Source organism: Bos taurus, chromosome 11, assembly GCF_002263795.3.
Source record: "Bos taurus isolate L1 Dominette 01449 registration number 42190680 breed Hereford chromosome 11, ARS-UCD2.0, whole genome shotgun sequence".
In the NCBI taxonomy this organism is placed as follows: Eukaryota; Metazoa; Chordata; class Mammalia; order Artiodactyla; family Bovidae; genus Bos; species Bos taurus.
Genome location: NC_037338.1, coordinates 12,962,234 through 12,980,730, shown reverse-complemented (window position 1 = coordinate 12,980,730; position 18,497 = coordinate 12,962,234). Strand labels below are relative to the sequence as shown.

Genomic DNA, 18,497 nt, shown 5'->3' with positions numbered 1-18,497 from the left:
CCTGCCTACCAGGCACTTCCCAGGAATCCCGAGGCTTCCTAGGAATAGTCTGCAGATCCTGGGACTGTCCAATCACAGACATATCCACAAGTGTCAACTTGTGGTTGGGAATGTGTTTGCCTGGCCAGGGCAGGAAGGACGCTGGTGGGGCCTTGGGTGACAGGCACCTAACCAGAGCTCTTTTTTTCACCCTAGCCTGCCATCCACCATATTCCTGGTTTTGAGGTAAGGCTCACTCTTAGCTTTGCTTCTTCAAGCTCGCCCCCTCCCCGTGTTTGCAGCCACCTCCCAGGCTAGGAAGGGCAGTAGGCACATGTCACCACCATCCTGCCTTCAAGCCGAGGAAGGTGTGGGTGAGGTCTTAGGGGCAGGGTGGGTGGGGGCTGGGGTCCGTGCTTAGCTCAGGCTTCCCTGCCTTTTTTCCCTGAGAAGTCCAAGGATCACAGATGACTCAGATGGAAGGGACCACGTCAGTCATCTAGCCCAGTGGCTCTCCTCTGGGCTGCGTGTTGGAATCCCTTGGATAGATTTAATAATCACCAGTGCTCAGTCCCAGCACAGACCAAATGCAGTATGATCTTTTGGGGGTGTGGCTCAGGCACTGGTATCTTTCAAAGCTATGCTGGAGATGGGACTGTGCAGCCAGAGCTGAGAACTGTTGACTCAGGCCAGTGGTTCTCAGCATAGCATCACTGAGGTAGGTATTGTTAGAAATGCCAAACTTGGGTCCCACTTTGGACCTACTGAAGCCAACTCTGAGAGGCAGCACAGTACCCTGGGTATTTTCGAGCCCTCCAGGGGATTCCCTTTAAGAATCACTCACCCTTCAGAAACTCTGATCAATGGACCGTAGTTCCCAGCTCAGTGTTCCCACCGAGATCCAGTTTTCTTTCCTCTGCTAGTGATGGGGACTGTGTTCCCATCACCCTCCTCCCCTTCCTTCTCCTGAGGGTCATGAAAAATGTACACCTTTTTCTGGTACCCGGGCTGACTTAATTTGGGAATCATATACTTGGCCAAGGGTTGCCCAGCTGCAGCTGTGAGCCCAGGCAGCTGGGCTCTGTCTAGATGCCTCCCTGCTTATGAGGCAGGGAAGTGAAAATGTTTAGTCACTCAGTCGTGTCTGACTCTTTGTGACTCCATGGACTATAGTCCACCAGGCTCCTCTGTCCATGGGATTCTCCAGCCAAGAATACTGGAGTGGGTAGCCATTCCCTTTCCCAGGGGATCTTCTCGACCCAGGGATCAAACCTGGGTCTCCTGCATTCCACGAAGATTCTTTACTGTCTGAGCCCCCAGGGAAGCCCTAAGAGGCAGGGAGCCCAGACAAATTTGCAGATAGTTCTTCCGTATAAGACCTCCTCCCATCCCTTTTCATCTCACTCCCTCCCTGCTCCCTGTCCAGTCCAAGCGCCTTCTCAGGTCTGCCAGCCCTGCGCATCAAGCTTCTCCTTGGTTCTCCAAGTCCATAGCTCCAGCAGCAGCTCCAGGGCCGGGCCCTGACTGCATCCTGGGACTGACGCACAGGGTCTGGGATCCTCCCCCCACCTGTCAGTCCGTCAGTCTCCTTTCTTCTGTCACTTTTAGAGATGCCTGGGCTCTAGGTTCATGCTTGGCCTCTCCCAGCAGTTTCTCTGCATCAGTGTCTGTTGTACCTTCTTTCTTCATTGCAGGGACCAGGCAGAGAGTGTGTCTGGGCAGCACATCCCCCTCACCCTAGATGGGAAGCGTTTTCTGTTGGCTCCTTTAGGGGGATATCTGGCATGTTGATCTCTGCCCCAGCCTAGTGCTCCTTGTCACTAATGGTGAACTTCTTTCCTCTTGCTCTCCTCCCTCCACCATCTCCTGGATGTGGACTGCCCCATGGTGGGGTCCAGGTACAGGACACAACAGGGATCCTGGAAGAGGTGAGCTGGACCCTTACAGCTGGCGCCTGTGGCTGGGTGGGTGGGCAGAGACAGAGGGAAGAGGAAGGCCATGCCCGGGAGCCTTCCTGGTTCCTGGTGCTCCAGTGTGTGTCTGTCACATGGACTCCTGTGTGGATTTCATTTCCCGCTCTTTGCATGGATCCAGGGTTGCCTGGGCTGTGTCCTCATGTGATTCTGGCCTTAAGTGGATTGCTGCTATGTTGGAAGTCACATTTACCCAGACCCCAGGGACAGCAGTACGGAGCCTCATCTGGCTGAGTACCAGATGGAATGTTTTCAAGAATAAACATGTTCATAAGGGGACAGAATAGTCAAAGAAGCCTTGCTGGTGGAGGTGGCATTAGGCAGACATTGTTGCAGTGCTTAGGAAAAAGGTGGGGAACGTGCCTTTGACCCAACAGAGCAAGTGCCAGTTTGGGGCCTGGCCGGTTTAGGGTACAGGGTGGGTTGGGGATTCCTAGGTTCTGGGAGAAGCCTGGGGTTTGCATCCAGAAGGAGCAAGGCTGTGTCCTTTGCTATGGCGGATGAGGAGCACCTTTCCTTACGGCCTCCTGCGAACGTGTGAGTGGGCGCTCCTGACTGAGCTGGGGCAGAGGCCCGGGCAGAGAGACAGGAAGGAGAGCCCTGGTCAGATGGGGGCTGGGAAAAGGGCAGCCACTTCCTGCTGACAGGGAATCCCCAGGCTGGGAGCGGACACCGTTTGACATTTTCAGTGCAATTTGGACTTGAAGCACAGGGTCAGGATGTGGGATCCGCAGGCCCGGCGCCCCTTACCTCACTTCCTTCAGCTCCCAGACCGAGGTGGGGTCCGCCAAGTGAGCTGGCTGTAATTGCGCCTGACAGGCAGCCTCCTACTTCTGGCTACAGTTGCGAAAGACTGCCGATTTGGAAAGGGGACCAGAGTCCTGTCCAGGGAAGCAGCACGGAGCCCTCTCTCTTGATTGAGAGCATTCTGTGGCCAAAACCCACAGCCTGCTCTGAAGAAGACCCAGCCCAGGGATGAGTTATTAAAAAAAGTTAAAATCCTTAATAACTGGATTTGTAATATATAACAGTGGAGGCTCAGATTCCAAGAGCAGGATCTGGCTGTGGTCTTGTCAGGAAGCAAATCAAAATCTGCAGCTTCGGGGCCAGAGCCCGACAAGGGCCAAGTGTCTTGCCCCAGGGCCCGCCGGCCACAGGCCGAGGCGGGTATGGGTTAGCAGCACCAGAGGAGGGCAAGTCCTGGGGGTTTGCTGGGCACAGGCCTGGGCTAGCACCTCCCAAGGGTCCTAGGCCCAGGAGGGTGGATGGAGTATCAGCTGGCTTAGGGAACCATTCCAGAAGGTGATCCTTGACCTCTTCATCCCCAGAGGTGGCCCGCAGCTACCCTGTCCCTCTGCATTTGAAGGCTAAGGTTCAGGCCGAGGTCCTGAGTCCTTTCTGGTTTTAAGAATCCCTGGGGACGGGGTGGAGGCAGGTTAGTCTTCCTGCTGCCTCTGGTCCTGCAGGAAGCCTGACGCCTTAGCAGGATTTTTCTGTCTTCCTTGCTGCAGCCAGCTCCTGCTTGGTATCCCTCGTTCAGTCCCCTCCAGGCTCTCAGCTTGATCCCTGTGAAGAGTGCTCCAGCCGTGACCTGCAAAAGCCATGCCGGGAGCTTAGATTCTGGGCCACTGGCTGTGGGAGCCCTCGAAAGTCTGGGAGCAGAGACGGGTGTGTTAGGAAGCTGGCTGGCTGCAGAGAGGTGTGGGTTGGGGAGCGAGGGGCAGGAGAGCCCAGCTAGGAGGCTTTTGAGACAGATGTGATGGGGGCCTAGGCCAGAGAGAGGAATGGAGAGGAACAGTGACTCTGGAGGGTGGTTTAAGGACAGCCTTTCCAGTGGGGACGGCCTCTGGGACAGCACGCGTGGGTGGGAGGCGGGAATGAGGTGAGAGGCCACTCCCCGGGCTGAGGATTCCTACAGCTGGAGGCTGGTGGGGATGGCTTCCTGGAAAAGATGACTCTGTGCTCCCTTTGGGGGTCCAGTGCCTTGGGCTGGGGCATGTCACCGCAAGGGGCCAGGGTGGTGGGCAACGAGATTTCCCTGATGCCAGGCATTTTGCCCACCTGGAGGTCCCCTCTCCGAGTGCTCTTGGTGGGGACCAAGTGCTCTCAGTGTTGCGTTGCATCTTTGAGGTTTTGCTGTGGGGAGACCCAGGTCCTCGTGGAGGGAGGGGAGGGCTGCTTCCCATGAAGCCCCCAGCCTTCCTGTCTGTCCCTCGCTGTTGGCTCCTCTTCTGGAGCTCGCTCTTCCCCTTGTCCAGCTCTGCCTCTGCGTTTCCCTCTTTCTCTGTTTGCTCCTTGGCCCGGACCCGCTCTCTCCCTCCTTCTCCCGCCTCTTCTGAGCCCTCTGTCTCGTTTCTTTTCCTTTTTGTCTGGAGAACAAAGGCGGTCTGCGCTGCCAAGGGGAATGAGTTCAAAGAAACTGCAATTTTAGATTTCCTGAAAAATGGAGAGCACACAGGCACGCGTGAGTGTGTGCAAATGTGTACACTCATGAGAAGCATGTATATGTGCATGCACGTGCGTGCACACACACACACACACACACACACACACTGCACAAGAGGTGATGGCAGATTCCTTAATAACTGAGGGCCCCTGAGCCAGTGCAGAGGAAGACCCTTTCTTGGGACACTTTAGGTGGGATCAGGGCTTGTGGTCCTGAGTACCTCAGGGGGCGTGGTTCGGAATACTGCCCTTGGTTCTGCTACTCCTGTCTTGCCCCGTGGATGGATGTCCTGGAAGAAGGAAGAGCGGACTCATGGATTTTTTGCTGTGACTTGGGGGCCAACCAGATGTCACTGCATCCCCCTCCTAATCCAGGCAACAGGCTATGGCTTTTAGTCTGAGATATCCAGGAGATGTACCCTCCTGCACCCCCAAATTGTCCAGAAGGAAAAATTTGGTGTTTTGCAATCAGGAAAATAAGCCCAGTGGTCCCCCCCCCACCCCCGACCAGCCCCCTATCCCTCCCCCAAGGCTTTAATTTAAAACACTGTTTTTCCTGGGAAGTGTAATTAGAGCAGCATGTTGTTCCTAACGAGCTGGGTGGGGCAGGCAGACAGTGGAGCCCTCCCAGCCCGCCCGCCTGGAGCTCCCCGAGGAGCCAGGGTCTGAGTGTTCAGAGGGTCCCCTGATTGTGCCCTGCAGGGTGGAGTGGGTGTCTATGGGCTACTGGTGGCGGTGCTGCCCTCGGTGGCTGGAGGGCCCGCCTGCACTTGCCCCTCCCCTGGGATGAACATAAGGCTGTCTAGCGTGGTGGCCTCTAGGACTGGGAGAGGAAGCAACCCTCATGGCCCATGGCCTTGGTTCCCTACACTGAACTGGCCAACAGGGTGGACAGATGAAAGTGGGTAGAGGATGGATTCTGCTCTGGGGAGGACAGAGCCTCATCTGTCCTTGAGACCTTGTCCTCTTGGCCTGCACTATCTCGGTGAGCACCCTGTTCACCTGTAGAGCCCCATCCGTGCAGCAGCCCTGCGTCTGCCCTCCATTCAGGCAGGGTGCGGAGGGTCAGCATGGAAAGGGTGCACCCCACCATGGAATGACTCATCTAATTAGTCTCCTGTTGTGTGGCTGCCCCTGAGGTCTGCGGTCCTCGGAGTCCAAGGTCATACTTAGGACAGTGCATCAGGACACCACTGCGGTGTTTTCAGCCTGCATCCACCTCCTCCCTGGCTGGCTGTGCTGACAGGGGTCACAGCAGCCCATCCCACTGAGAATCGCTGCCCAGGAAGGAGGTACTGTGCCTCTCAGATGGGCTCGACTGGATGGAGAAACTTGGGCACAGGAGTGGCTGTTTGGCTGGTACTACAGGACTCTTAAGTGTGAGATGTTGGAGATCAGTCAGGACCTTGGGAAACCGGAGCCCAGGGTCACTTAGAGGAAAAAGAAGTCAGAGAGAGGATAGTAAGGAGTTTCTGGAGTGGTTTGGGAGATTTTCTGGAGGATGTAGAGTTTGAACTAGGCCCTAAAAGATGTGGTTGATTCTGGAAGATGGCAAAAGAAGCCCATGCAAACAGAGAGAGCCCTGAGCAGGCCCAGGGGAAGGAGGTTGGTGAGGATGCAAGGCTGTTGCAGACAAGTGTTGGGAAGGATGGAGAATGTGTTGGAGTAAGTTCTTTCTCCTCCCAGCCCCCCACCATTCACCCTCTGCCATCCCTCTCTCCATTCAGTTATCTGATCCTAAGCCTCTATTGGACAGGGGATTCAGCTGTGGTCCCTGCGTGCAGAATTGCCAGTTTAACAAGTCGGCTATGGTAGTTTAGTCGTTAAGTTGTGTCCGACTCTTGCTACCCCATGGATTGTAGCCCGTCAGGCTCCTCTGTCCATGGGATCTCCCAGGCAAGAATACTGGAATGGGCTGTCATTTCTTTCTCCAGGGGGTCTTCCCAACCCAGGGATCAAACCCATGTCTCCTCCATCTCCTCCACTGTGGACAGATTCTTTACCACTGAGCCACCTGGGAAGCCCATTGGTTAACGTGGGACACAGACAAATGAACACATGGAAACGACACAGGGTGATGTGTCTTTCAATGGGACAAGTTGCTCTGGAAACTGCGGGGTGCTTAACTCAAACCTGGGGCTCCAGGGAAGACTTAAATGGACCCAGAGTCTGAGTTGGAGGTAGCCAGATGAAGTGGGTGGAAGAGTCCTTCGGCCAGGAGGACCAGTGAGCTCCAACCTCACAGAGAATCTGGTGCCTCCTGCAGCCTTCTGGCATTCAGTAGGATGGGTGTTGAGTGTTTCTGGGGAGGTGGCTGGGCACTGCTTGGGGTCCTGCAGTGGAAAGTTAGTGGTGAGACGTGAGACCGGAGAGGTCAGCAGGATTAGAAGATGAGGGATCTTGGAGGCTGCATCAAGGAGTTTGGGCTTCATCCTGAGTGGGTGGGGAAACTTTGAAGGGTTTTAAACAGAGTGACATTCTTAGAAATTACCTCCTGGCTGCAGAGTACAGTTCTCATTCATTGTTGGAAGGCGATGCCAGATATCAGATGCCAGATGCCAGAAAGCAGATGCCAGATAGAACTTACGTTGTTGTTGTTTAGTCACTAAGTTGGTCTGACTCATTTGCGACCCCATGGACTATAGCCTGCCCAGCTCCTCTGTCCATGGGATCTCCCAGGCAAGAATACTGGAATGGCTTGCCATTTCCTTCTCCAGAGGATCTTCCCAACCCAGGGATTGAACCTGCATCTCCTGCATCACAGGTGGATTCTATACTGCTGAGCTGTCAGGGAAGCCCAAGATGTCACTTAGGAGGAGGCAAAAGAGAGTAGTGAACCAAACTCAGGAAAGAAGACAGGTGTGTGGATATGGGAGAGCTGTAGGAGACAGGTCTCTAAGGCTTGGGGGCCAACAGAGGGGAAGGAGAGCCAAGGTGGCATGCGGCTTCGTGGCTTGGCTGTCCGGGTGGATGGTGGGACTGGCTTCTGAGATGACATTTGAAGAGAGTGGGTTTGAGGGGGAGCTTAGAGAATCCAGTTTGGGACAAGTTCAGTGTGAGAAGCTGGAAGGACACATGGATGAAATAGCAGTAAGGCTGGAATGTGAGTCTGGGGCTTAGGAGAGACGTGTGGGAGAAGAAAGCCTAGGAGAGGGCTGGGCTGAGGAGCGGGTAGAGAGGGCAGAGAGGCCAGCGGTGAGGAACCAAAGGGACCGTTTTAGGAGGGAGGCTGAGGTCAGCGGGCCAGATGCTGCTGGGGGAGGGGGAGAGCTAGGAGCCTGAGAGCTGCGTCTGAGCTACCGGCAGGTTGTTGTTCATTTTGGAGAGAGAAATTTCCAGGGAGCGGGTGCAGAGGACAGAGCGAGTGCGTGGGGCCGAGGGTGGCCTGGAAGTGAGGCAGGGGTGGGGGATGGACGCAGCCCTTTTCGGGAAGCGAGGGAAGAGTAGGCACAGACAGAAGGTGTGGACAGACCCGAGAGGCCATCTCGGGACCATCTGTAAACGGGGAAGGGGAACAGGCAGCGGATAGCGTGGAGAGCTGGGGAGGGCTGGATGAGACCAGCTCAGGGAGCAGAGCGTGGGGAGGCACAGACGCACCGTGACGATGAGAGGCGCCTGCGTGCACTGCAGTGTGCTCAGTGGGGAGGGGACAGAGGACCGCGTGACACCCGGCAGGAGGAGGGAGCCCCACAGAGGTGGGAATTCTGGGGAGTGGCAGCAAAGGGCTCCTGAGGGAGGCATGGTGGATGGAGGTGGCCTTAGGATGAGAATGGGGGGCCTTGTGCCTGGTAAGCTGCCCCGTGGACACGCCCCTAACCGCTCTTTCTGCTTCTCTCCTCCTGCCGGCCGGGCCTGGCCTCCGCAGCTGTGTGCACCTGCCTTCTTCCTCCAGGGCCTCCTGCCAACGGTATTGGAGCCCAGTCTTCTCCAGGTTCTTGTTCCCTGTCCTCCTCCGTGACCAGGTTCCTGCAGTGGGGAGCCTGGGCCGCCGCACGGAGACACAAGTGTCCTCATGGGGAGCTCGGGGGAGCCCAGCAGGACGGTGGGCCATGGAAGTGAGGGACAAGCAACCAAAGGGACACGGCCCAGAGTTTGGGGGCCTGGAGAGAAGTGTTCTAGGGGGAAATATATTCCTGAGTTTTCCCGGTGATTTCAGGAGAACATTGCAACCGTGTGAGGAAGGTTTGGTCTTCCTGCCTCCCCACCCAGGAGCCTGGGGTTGCTCCCTTCCTGACCTCTTCTACTTGTCCATTTTATCATGGACTTTTGGCCTTGGGCCCACGGTTGGCTGGGCATTGGCCTCGAGCAGGCCACGAGCAGGCTTCCAGGCATAACCTTTTTAAAAGTGAAGTGACCCCTGCTACGCAGTTGTCACAGCAGGCAGCCTTGGAGTGCCAAGGGTGGACACCAAGTCAGGCACATCCGCAGTGGCCAGGCCACTGCGGGCTCTGCCCCCACCCTCTGGGGCACCAGTCATGTGGACTGTGGCGTGCACAGCAGCCCCCAGGTGCGCCCAGGGCCGCCCTGCTCATCACTCTTCCTTCTGATGGCATCTGTTGCTCATTCTGAGAATGTGGGTGCTTCCTGCATCTTGTCACCTGCCTTGGGGTCTGGAGGAAAATGATGAATTTCTTCACATTGTGCTTTGGTGACACTGGGATAGCTATGAAGCTGGTGCTGTTCTGAGAGGTGCCTCTGATGGCTCAGCTCTGCTCAGTCAGTGGGGTTGGTCAGCAGCAACACTAGTGATGAAAACAGTGGCACTACCAACAGTGCACTGATCACTACAGTCCCTGCTCTTGATTAAGCCCCTCTCATGTGCCAGAAGCACTTCATATTTGTTCTCTTGTTAAATTCTCAGAGCAATTTTGTAAGGGTGTCATCCTGGGTCTTCACATGAGAGTCCTGGACCACAGAGTTTGAATAATTTGCCCAAGGTCAAATAGCTCAGAAGCCGCAAGGTTAGGACTAGGACCAAGGTCTGGTTTGATTTTAGAAATCAGCACTGCCGCAGGTCAGTGTGCTGTGGGCAGGAGTGACAGCTGGGGTTGGCTGTGAAGGGCCGAGGTGGGAGGAAGCTGATGTGTTTCAGTGCTCCAGCTGTCCCCCCATTGACGTCAGAGCATCTGCAGATGGATGCAACATCCTTTGAGAAGGAACCCAGAGCAAGTCAGCTTGGAGAACGAATCCGATGACTCCATTGTTTCTTAATGCAGTTATGTGAGGCAAGCTCTGTAGAGCGCACATCACAGCCCTTGGATTTGTGGCTGACGTTTCCTGGGTGTCAGGGCCTTCGTAGACGTGTGTTCAGGTTGTGCAGTGCGTGGGTGCACTGGGTCTCCGGGAGTGGGACTTCCAGGGCAGGCATCGGATATCGGTATTTATTATAGCATTCCAGCAGGTGGCAGTAAAGTGTCTTGTTCCAATAAACTAGTGACCTAGGATGATTTTCTGACATGGAAGTAAAGAGCTTTAAGAAAGGGACATCTTTTTCTAATTGTCACAAAGTTGCCATGTGGACTCCTATTGAGAGTTTACGTGAACCAGGAACTCTTTTAAATGTTATCAGCTTCTTCAAGCCTCACATCAAGCATTAGAGGTTGATAATTTTTAGTAACCATTTTGTAGATGAAAACCCTTGAGCCATAGAGAAGTGCAATAACTTATTTAACTCCGTAAGTGGTGGAGTTGGGATTCATTCACACCCGGAGCCCGTGTTCATAACCACTGCCAGACGTGGTAGTTGTCTAATCCACAGGGATACCTGTTTCTAGTGCTTCGCCCGCTTCCCTATGTATTAATAGTTCTTCAGGATTCTTGCCCTGGTCTTTTTTGGCTGCCCCATAGCAGGCAAAATTGCCACCCTGACCTCTTGCCCACGGTGTGGAGGCGCCTCCCCAGTAGGCCCTTTGGTGCCTGGCGTGGCAGGCTTTTCTAGCCCCTCCTCCTGTTTGTAAGCACCTCTTCTGGCTCGCAGTGCAAGCGTTCTGCTCAGGTGTGTCACACCTCAGGACAGGTGCGACAGGTGGGATTTGGGGGCTGGCCGGTGTCTGTGGGTGTGGATCTGTGGGGGCTGGAGATGGAACACAGGGTGGGTGATCAGTTGGGAGGGTCTGAGCTGGACGCGGGAGAGGCTAGCAGGTGGGCACGTGGTCCTCTCGGGACTGAGACGGGCTGAAGTGGACGTGTCGGGTTGGGCTGGACGGTGCACGTGTGTGCACGTGTGTGTGACAGGGGCTGGGACCCCCGGACGGCTCATTGGCGGGAGGAGTCGTGGCCCAGGGCTTGTCTGAAACAGACTCACCTGATCCCTGGGCCGAGGTGCTGGGGTTGTGAGGGCTTGTCTGAAACAGACTCACCTGATCCCTGGGCCGAGGTGCTGGGGTTGTGACCTGGAGAAGGGGGTGCCTGGGAAACTGACAGCTCTTGTTCTGTCTGCCCGCTTGCCCCCTTCTGTGTCCCCGCCGCTCTATTTCTGTGTCTCTCCACACATGCACTTTCTTTCCATCCCGTCTGTCCTCCTTTCTTGTCTTTCTGCCTTGGGCTTCCTCCTGCCCTTGTCTCCCTTCTACCCCGTGCCCTGCAGTCAGAGGACACGGACCTGCCCTACCCGCCGCCCCAGAGGGAGGCCAACATCTACATGGTCCCCCAGAACATCAAGCCGGTTCTCCAGCGAACCGCCATCGAGGTGAGCCTGCCCCCATCACGGGGGTCGGGGTGAGGGCCTCCCCTTTCCTGGCCCAGCCTTGCCCGGGCCTGGGGCCTTTCCAGCTGCTCTTTTCACTCTTCACCCCCAGATCCTGGCGTGGGGTCTTCGGAACATGAAGAGCTACCAGCTGGCCAGCGTGTCCTCCCCGAGCCTGGTGGTGGAGTGCGGGGGCCAGTCTGTACAATCCTGTGTCATCAAGAACCTCCGGAAGAACCCCAACTTCGACATCTGCACCCTCTTCATGGAAGTGGTAAGCCTGACCTCCCTGCAGTCTGCTACCTACCGGAGTCCTGGTGCTTAGAATTTCCTCGCAGCCCCAGGCAGCCTGGGCTCCTGGCTCACGGTCTCTTTCCCACCTCCTTTGAGAACGGGAGGAAATGCTCGCTGTCTCCTTCCTGGAGGAGCTGCAGCCTGCGCGCAGCACAGAGGGCGCCAGCTTGGTTCTGCCTCCCCAGATCCCGAGTCCACGGGAGTCCCAAGGACCCACCCATGGCTGTTTCCTCTCTCAGGGCAGGCCTCAGTCCCCCAGTGCCATCTGCCAGGGCTCTGACCTTCAGGGATTCCTCCAAATCTTCCTGGACCTAGTCCTCCCCAACCCCAGGCCTTGCAGAGGCCACCCCCGTGGCCCTCGGCCCCAGCCCCCTCAGCAACCTGGTTTGCCTGGGCTTAGTGACCAGAGTAAGGCAAGTCTGAGGGAAGGAAAATGGTTTGCAGGATGAAAGTGCTTTAGAAATTCCAGGCCCAATGGCTGTCAACAGGAGCCTCCTTTTGGCTGAGCCAAAGACGCCACCGAAGGAGAGAATATAAATCATTTCAAGTTGTGTTCAAAGTGCTTTTAGGGTTGGGGGAGAAGAATCTGGGTCTGGAAGCCAACTCTTGAGTATCCACTTGGGGGGGTCTGTCTGCGAGAACTGTTGAGTCCCCGGCCAGCTTCTCCCTTCTCCCCTTCCCCGGCCAGTAAGGGTTCAGGGAAAGGAGACTTGTTTTGACTTTGGGCTGAGTTGGGTGTGTTTGGGGGTTAAAGCTTGAGGGGAAAGTCAGCCTCTGCATGCAGCATTCAAGAGGCAGACAGAGGTGGGTGGCTTCTGCCCCACCGGCCCTCTCCTGGGCTCAGCTGACCACCGCTTTGGATTGACGGCCCTTGGGGGTTAGGTGTAGGTTGAGAGTCATTTTCTGCTCCTTGGACTTGTCCTGGGAAGAAGGGCTCTCCTCCTTCTGAGACCGCCCAGAGATGAGGTCAGGCTGCTGTCCAGAGCTTCCCTCTTCCTCCACCCAGATGCTGCCCAGGGAGGAGCTGTACTGTCCCCCCATCGTGGTCAAGGTCATTGATAACCGCCAGTTTGGCCGCCGGCCCGTGGTGGGCCAGTGTACCATCCGCTCCCTGGAGGGCTTCCTGTGTGATCCTTACTCAGAGGAGAGTCCGTCCCCACAGGGTGGCCCAGGTAGGGGAGGGGCTCTTGACTGGTGGAGGGGGCGGGCAGGGGGTGCTGGGGCAGGTGGGCTTCCCAGCTGAGACACGTTCTGAAGCCCTCCTCTTACCTGAATGAGAATGAATTTTGCCCAGCTGATGGGAGGGAAGGGCGGGAATCTTGTCTTCCTCAGGGCATCATCTGGCCCCAGGCTGGATCCTCCAGGGAGTGGGGGTCGATGCTGTGGTAAGAGACCATGTGGAAAAGGCCACAGGAGAGGGAGATGCAGGGATCAAAGGGATGAGGAGAGAGGGAACTGGGGAGACGGGGAGTGTGAAGGATAATGCTGGGAGAGGGAAGGACGGGGGGAAGAAGAGGAAGACATGAGTGAGAAGTGTGGTGAGACCCAAGGCCGAGTCTCACGGCTCGGGAAGGGTGAGTCCCCAGGGGAGCCCCTCTCAGGCCTGGACACTGCTCTCCCTCCAGATGACGTGAGCTTACTCAGTCCTGGGGAAGATGTGCTGATTGACATCGATGACAAGGAGCCCCTCATCCCCATCCAGGTAGGAAGGGTCCCTGGGGACAGACACTGGCTCCATCGAGAGCCGCCTGGTTTACCCTCTCCCCCCGCCTTGCTCCCCTTCCTCATCACACAGCCTCCATAAGACACTCTCCCATAACCTGGTGGCTGACACTTGACAGATGGAGGGACCCAGTTAGGAGCTTTCAGCCTGGATGGGAGCAGGGCGGGGGCTTGTGGGAAACCCTGTGGGTCTACCGGGCAAGACCCAAAGCATCTGAGAAAAACGGCCCTGCACCTTGAAGGCCACGTGGAGGGCTTGCCCCTGGCGATCACCAGGAAATCAGGTGAGAGGAGCAAGAAAGAGGGAAGGACAGGGTGAGGAGTGACTGGCAGTCTCCGGGGTGCCCAGCCCCATTGCTAGGACCTTCCTTGGGCGGAGATTCATCTATGGGCTTGTGCTTGGTGGCACCCTGGAGGCAGCTTGAAGGACGGGTCTGTGTTCAAGCCAGTAGTCCCTCACACCCCATCCCCTCCACCTGCGGGAGCGAGTAGGGGCAGGAGAAGGGCCTTGCTGCCAGGGTGTCCAAAAGGCAGTCCTTTGCTCTGTGCTCCACCTGGTGAAGTGAAACTTGCTCTTTGTAACTCTTTCCGACTCTTTGTGACTCCATGGACTATATAGTCCATGGAATTCTCCAGGCCAGAATACTGGAGTGGGTAGCCTTTGCCTTCTCCAGGGATCTTCCCAATCCAGGGATCAAACCCAGGTCTCCCACATTGCAGGCGGATTCTTTACTAGCTGAGCCACAAGGGAAGCCCCTTCCACCTGGTGACCCAGGCGTCAATGCCAAACAGATGGCAGGCGAACTGTGGCATCTCTTACTGAGGGGGGATCACTCTTCCCACCTTGGGCTCTGGGTGGCTGTGGGTCCTGTATGGCTGGGCCCACCCAGCCTTATCGCAGTGGAGACGGACACGGACCTCACTGTGAGCACCAGCCTTGAACAGCTCTGTTCCATCTGCTCCAGGTTGTCACCCTCCTCTTGGCTTTGCTTGACTCTGGCTGCCCCATGGCACCTGGGGCTCCCAGAGCTTCTGGGCTGCCTAGAGCAGAGCCTTCCAGCCTACGTAGAGTACGCATGTGTCCTCAGGCCCACAGCCTATTTATTCACTAGGGAAGGGATGGCATTTTGGAAGGGTTCAAATTTTTTAAACAATCAGTCAAGTATTAGCCTTGAGAGCAAGAGGACAGCCTTGGGTGCTGGGTCAGTCTTGGGGTCCTCAAAGCTGTCCCTGAGATGTGCTTACAGGGGCTTCTGTCTGACATTTAGGGTGAATTTCTGCTTCTTTCCATGCACTCATCTCTCACTGTTTTGCTGCTTCCAAGGGGATATTGCTGGTGTTCAGTCCTGGGCCACACTGCCGCTGACACAAGAGCTTTATAGTTGCTCTCAAGTGTCACAGGAGCTAAGCATCCCCACAAGGTCCCAGCTGCCCACTTCTCCCACCTCTCTGGCTCTCCAGGGCCCCACCCCACCACCCTTTCTGCTGGGGACACCTCTGGCCAGCACCGGTCACTCAAGACTCAGCCTAGGTGAGGTCATCTCCTTCTAGGATTCTGCCCTGGCTCCTTCACTTCTTCTGCAAGTCCTGTCTCTATCTGGGTCACTGCACTTGCCTTAAGTCATGCTGATGCTGCTTTAAATGTTAGCATGTTTCCTAGGCTAGGCTCAGGGCAGTGAGTGGGGCCCATTCCTTTTTGCGTCCTCAATGCCAGCACAGGGCCTGGCTTAGAGGACGCATTCGAAGAAAGTCTGCCTGCCCAGATGGACAGATGGATGAGTGGATGGATGAGTGGATGGATGCATAAGTAGATGGGTGGGTGGGTGGATCCTGCCTACTCTCTGTAGGAGCTTAGGAGGAGCTTCTCTTGCCTGGGACACCCAAATGGAAATTGCAAATACACAGAATTCAGCTGCACTCAAGGCCTGGGTGGGTGTTTGTAGCTGAATGAGGCAGATAATTAGCCCCAAGCTCGGTGCCCAGCGCCGGCTCCCACCCCTCAGCGGGCTGTCTGAGTCTGTGTGGGGTAGCACAGAGCTGGCCCAGTAGGATTTCCGTTCTGTGTGTGCTGCCCTTAAAATGTCCACAGACTCAGATGGAGAGGCGCTGTGTCAGGTCCTGCTGGCTACAAGCACAGCCAGAGGCAGACAGTGAGTAGGCCCAGGCTGGACGTCCTCCCGGCGTTGACATGAGTGAACCGGGGCCGGGGTAGGAGCCAGAGCAGGGTCGGCACTCTTTGTGGGAGGACACGGCTCACGCTGCTGGCCAGGCGGAGGGTGGGGCTGGCTCACAGGTCCACAGGGAGAGGCGGCAGTGAGCTCCACCTGCTCTGGTGGAGGAGGTTTGGATCCTGCCCTCATCCAGCTCCCTGTCTGATGGCGGAGGAGACATAACCTTATTGTCACAGAGCCCCAGGCCTGCAGGGAGACCCGTCCCAGTCTCTAGGGAGCCCTGTCTTGATGGGGTCTGATGGCAGCTTCAGGAAAAAGCAATTCTGTGTCGCGCTTTTCTCTGAGATCACTGATCTGATTTGGCTGGTCCAGAAATCTTTCACTGACTCCATCTTGCACATCCCCCATGCAGGACTTGGGAGGACCGGGGCTGACTCAGGACACCGTGGGTTCCAGACCCAGTGGTTTTCCACATAGTTCTGGCTGGGCTCTTGTCCCCTGTCCCCTTCCCCACTGCAGGTGGGATGGAGGGCCCTGGTCTCTGGGGACTGGAGGAACACGAAGTCTAGCAGAACTGGGACTTTTCTGGCTCCTGTTTGTCTAACCTGTGTCTCCAGGCCAGCTTACCATTCCCACTGTGACACAGCCCCTCCGCTGTGCTCACCAGCTGGGGCTGTGGACCCAGCAGAAGGCTCCTCCCCAGCTCCAAATGCTCTCTTAGCACATCTGGCTTCTGTCTTGGTCCCTCCTGTCTCCTTGCTCTGTCGCCCCTTCTTGGCCAAAGAACCGTCTCCCCATCATTGCCCATTTCCTGGGATGAGCTGCACATGCTAGAAAGTCCCGATGACCTGATGCTCAGGTCACTGGGTTGCCCACCACGGCCGAGTGTTTCTCAGGTTTCTAGAAATCTTTTGGTCTGTCAAGAGTGGCCAGTTCTGGAGATGATCTGAAATGGATGTATGAGACAGAGCTGTCCACTTGGCCTTCCAGGGTTCAAAAGTGGGCACCCATCTCTGGGGGTGAGGAGGGTCGTGGCCTCCTGGACTCTTCTCTAGGGGACTGGGATAAGATGAACTCTCACATAGTAACCCCTCAGTGTATTCTCGGTCTGTGCGGCTGTCCTTTGTGTAGATTTCAGAACCGTAGGCTGGGGATGGGGTGGTGTGAGTGTATGTGCGTGGGTAAGTGTGCATGAGAGGTGGGGGGCGGGAGCAGATGTGTGTGCAAGCTCAGTGCTGCTGCTGTAAGTGTCGTGGCCTTGATGTCTGACTTTCTGAGGGCAGGCCAGGGGTGTCCTCACAGAGGGGCTCAGAGGTGTTTCATTCTGTCTAGTGCGCTCCTCAAAATAAAGGATATATTCATTTTTCTCTGATTATAAATATATGTCTGTTGTCTACAGTTGGGAAAATATAGAAAAATAATGAACAGACAGACAATGCCTCCAACCAGGAAGACAATGTGAATGAACCGCTCCCAGCATTTCCTCTGTCCTGTCCTTCTCCCCCCGCCGCATCCCCCACTCCAGGCTGCTCTCCCTGTCTCACTCTGCCTCTGAGTCTGACCCCGCTGCCTCCCCTACTCCAGGCTGCTCTTCCTGTCTCATCTGCCTCTGAGTCTGAATCAGGCTCTACTTTTACCTTCAAACAAACCTGGGGTCTTCGCCTCCTCATCTACTAGTTCTTGTGTTCTGAAGATGACAAGGGGAGGAGAAGTGGTGCAGGAACACACCTGGAGCTGGCTCCCCGCCATTCCCTAGAGGGTCTTGAGGCCCACGTCAGGGTGACACCCCTTGCCTATCCCCCACATCACCCACCTCCAGGCATGGGAGCCGCCAGTCAAGGTGACCCTTTCCTGTTGCTCTGAGAGACCACCATGGGTAGGAGTATCCTCTTGGAGTCTCCAGGGACTCGGGTGGGGGGATGTGTGTGGCCTGAGGAAGGGTAAAGAGGAAGAGAGAGCTCTTGGGAAGTCTCCCCTCTGGTGGGCAGAAACAGGAGGTTGGTACTGTGGATCCATATGAGATGATGAGAGTGATGGCAAAGCTGTGAATGCTCACTTAGCAGGGACACCAAGATCTGGGATTCTGGGCCTGCAGGGTCAGTGTGGACTAGATCATCAGGGGAGCTTCTCTGAGGGGGCTGGTGAGAGGGATTAGAACAGCAGTGGGGAGAGGAGGCCTTTTCTGGTGGGCAGCTGCTGCTGCTGCTAAGTCGCTTCAGTTGTGTCCGACTCTGTGCGACCCCATAGACAGCAGCCCACCAGGCTCTCCTGCCTCTGGGATTCTCCAGGCAAGAACACTGGAGTGGGTTGCCATTTCCTTCTCCAATGCATGAAAGTGAAAAGTGAAAGTGAAGTCTCTCAGTCGTTCCGACTCTTAGCCACACCATGGACTGCAGCCCACCAGGCTCCTCCATCCATGGGATTTTCCAGGCAAGAGTACTGGAGTGGGTTGCCATTGCCTTCTCCCCTGGTGGGCAGAGGAGTGGGGCAAAGGCTTGGTGGCAGGCGGTGTGTGTATGTTGACAGTGTGTGTGTTGACTGCGTGTGTGTGATGGTGTACTGAGTGCGTGTGTGTGTGTGTGTATGTATGCACTCATATGTGTGTGATGGGCCTGGGAGGCTCTGGGGGAAATGCAGGCTAGTGTGCAGGAGGAGTCGGGAGGCTTGCTCTCCACGGGCATGGGGTGGGGTGCTGGGGCTGGCTGCTCCCTGGCTCCCGGCTTGGGCTAATTTTGAGCCGCCTGCTCCGGTTTTAGTCTCTGGGACGCCGTGAAGGTGGGAACGTGCTCCCAGAACCGGAGCAGCAAATTATGCCCGGATCCCAAAGGAGAACGTGTAATTTCGGAAGCTGGCGCAGACCTTTGGAGCAACTATGTTTAGCTTTATTTTTTCTCCCTCTTGCACTGGTGAACTGCCGGTTTCCCTCTCACCTTTCTAAAAACGATCTGTATTAAAAATAACAATAAGGCTTCTGTGAGGTTCAGGATGAGAACCAGAGGGGCAGAGCTGCTGCCTGGCTGGGCCAGTCTCTGGGCCGCCGAGGGCTTCACGTGGAGTTCATCTGGTCGATTCAAGGGTCACGCCACATGCAGCCAGCCCCCTGGAATCCTCCAGCGGCGTGGCTGCGTGCCCGGCCGTTCTGCCCTCCTGCCTGTGCTCCTGGGCCTAAACAGCCGAGGGCTGGTTTAGGGGAGGCCAGGGTCCCCCTCAGTGAGGCTCTCTTCACAG

The 18,497-nt window shown here is 56.2% G+C and overlaps 1 protein-coding gene across 3 annotated transcripts in view; it reads left to right on the top strand.

The window, feature by feature from the left end:
• DYSF (dysferlin) overlaps nucleotides 1-18,497 on the top strand; it is a 224,302-nt gene that overhangs the window by 143,139 nt on the left and 62,666 nt on the right. For all 3 annotated transcript variants that reach the window (NM_001434948.1, NM_001102490.3, NM_001434947.1), the window contains 6 exon segments: nucleotides 196-225; nucleotides 1,878-1,907; nucleotides 10,984-11,085; nucleotides 11,195-11,356; nucleotides 12,383-12,548; nucleotides 13,002-13,078. In NM_001434948.1, the coding sequence (NP_001421877.1) occupies nucleotides 196-225; nucleotides 1,878-1,907; nucleotides 10,984-11,085; nucleotides 11,195-11,356; nucleotides 12,383-12,548; nucleotides 13,002-13,078 (567 nt within the window).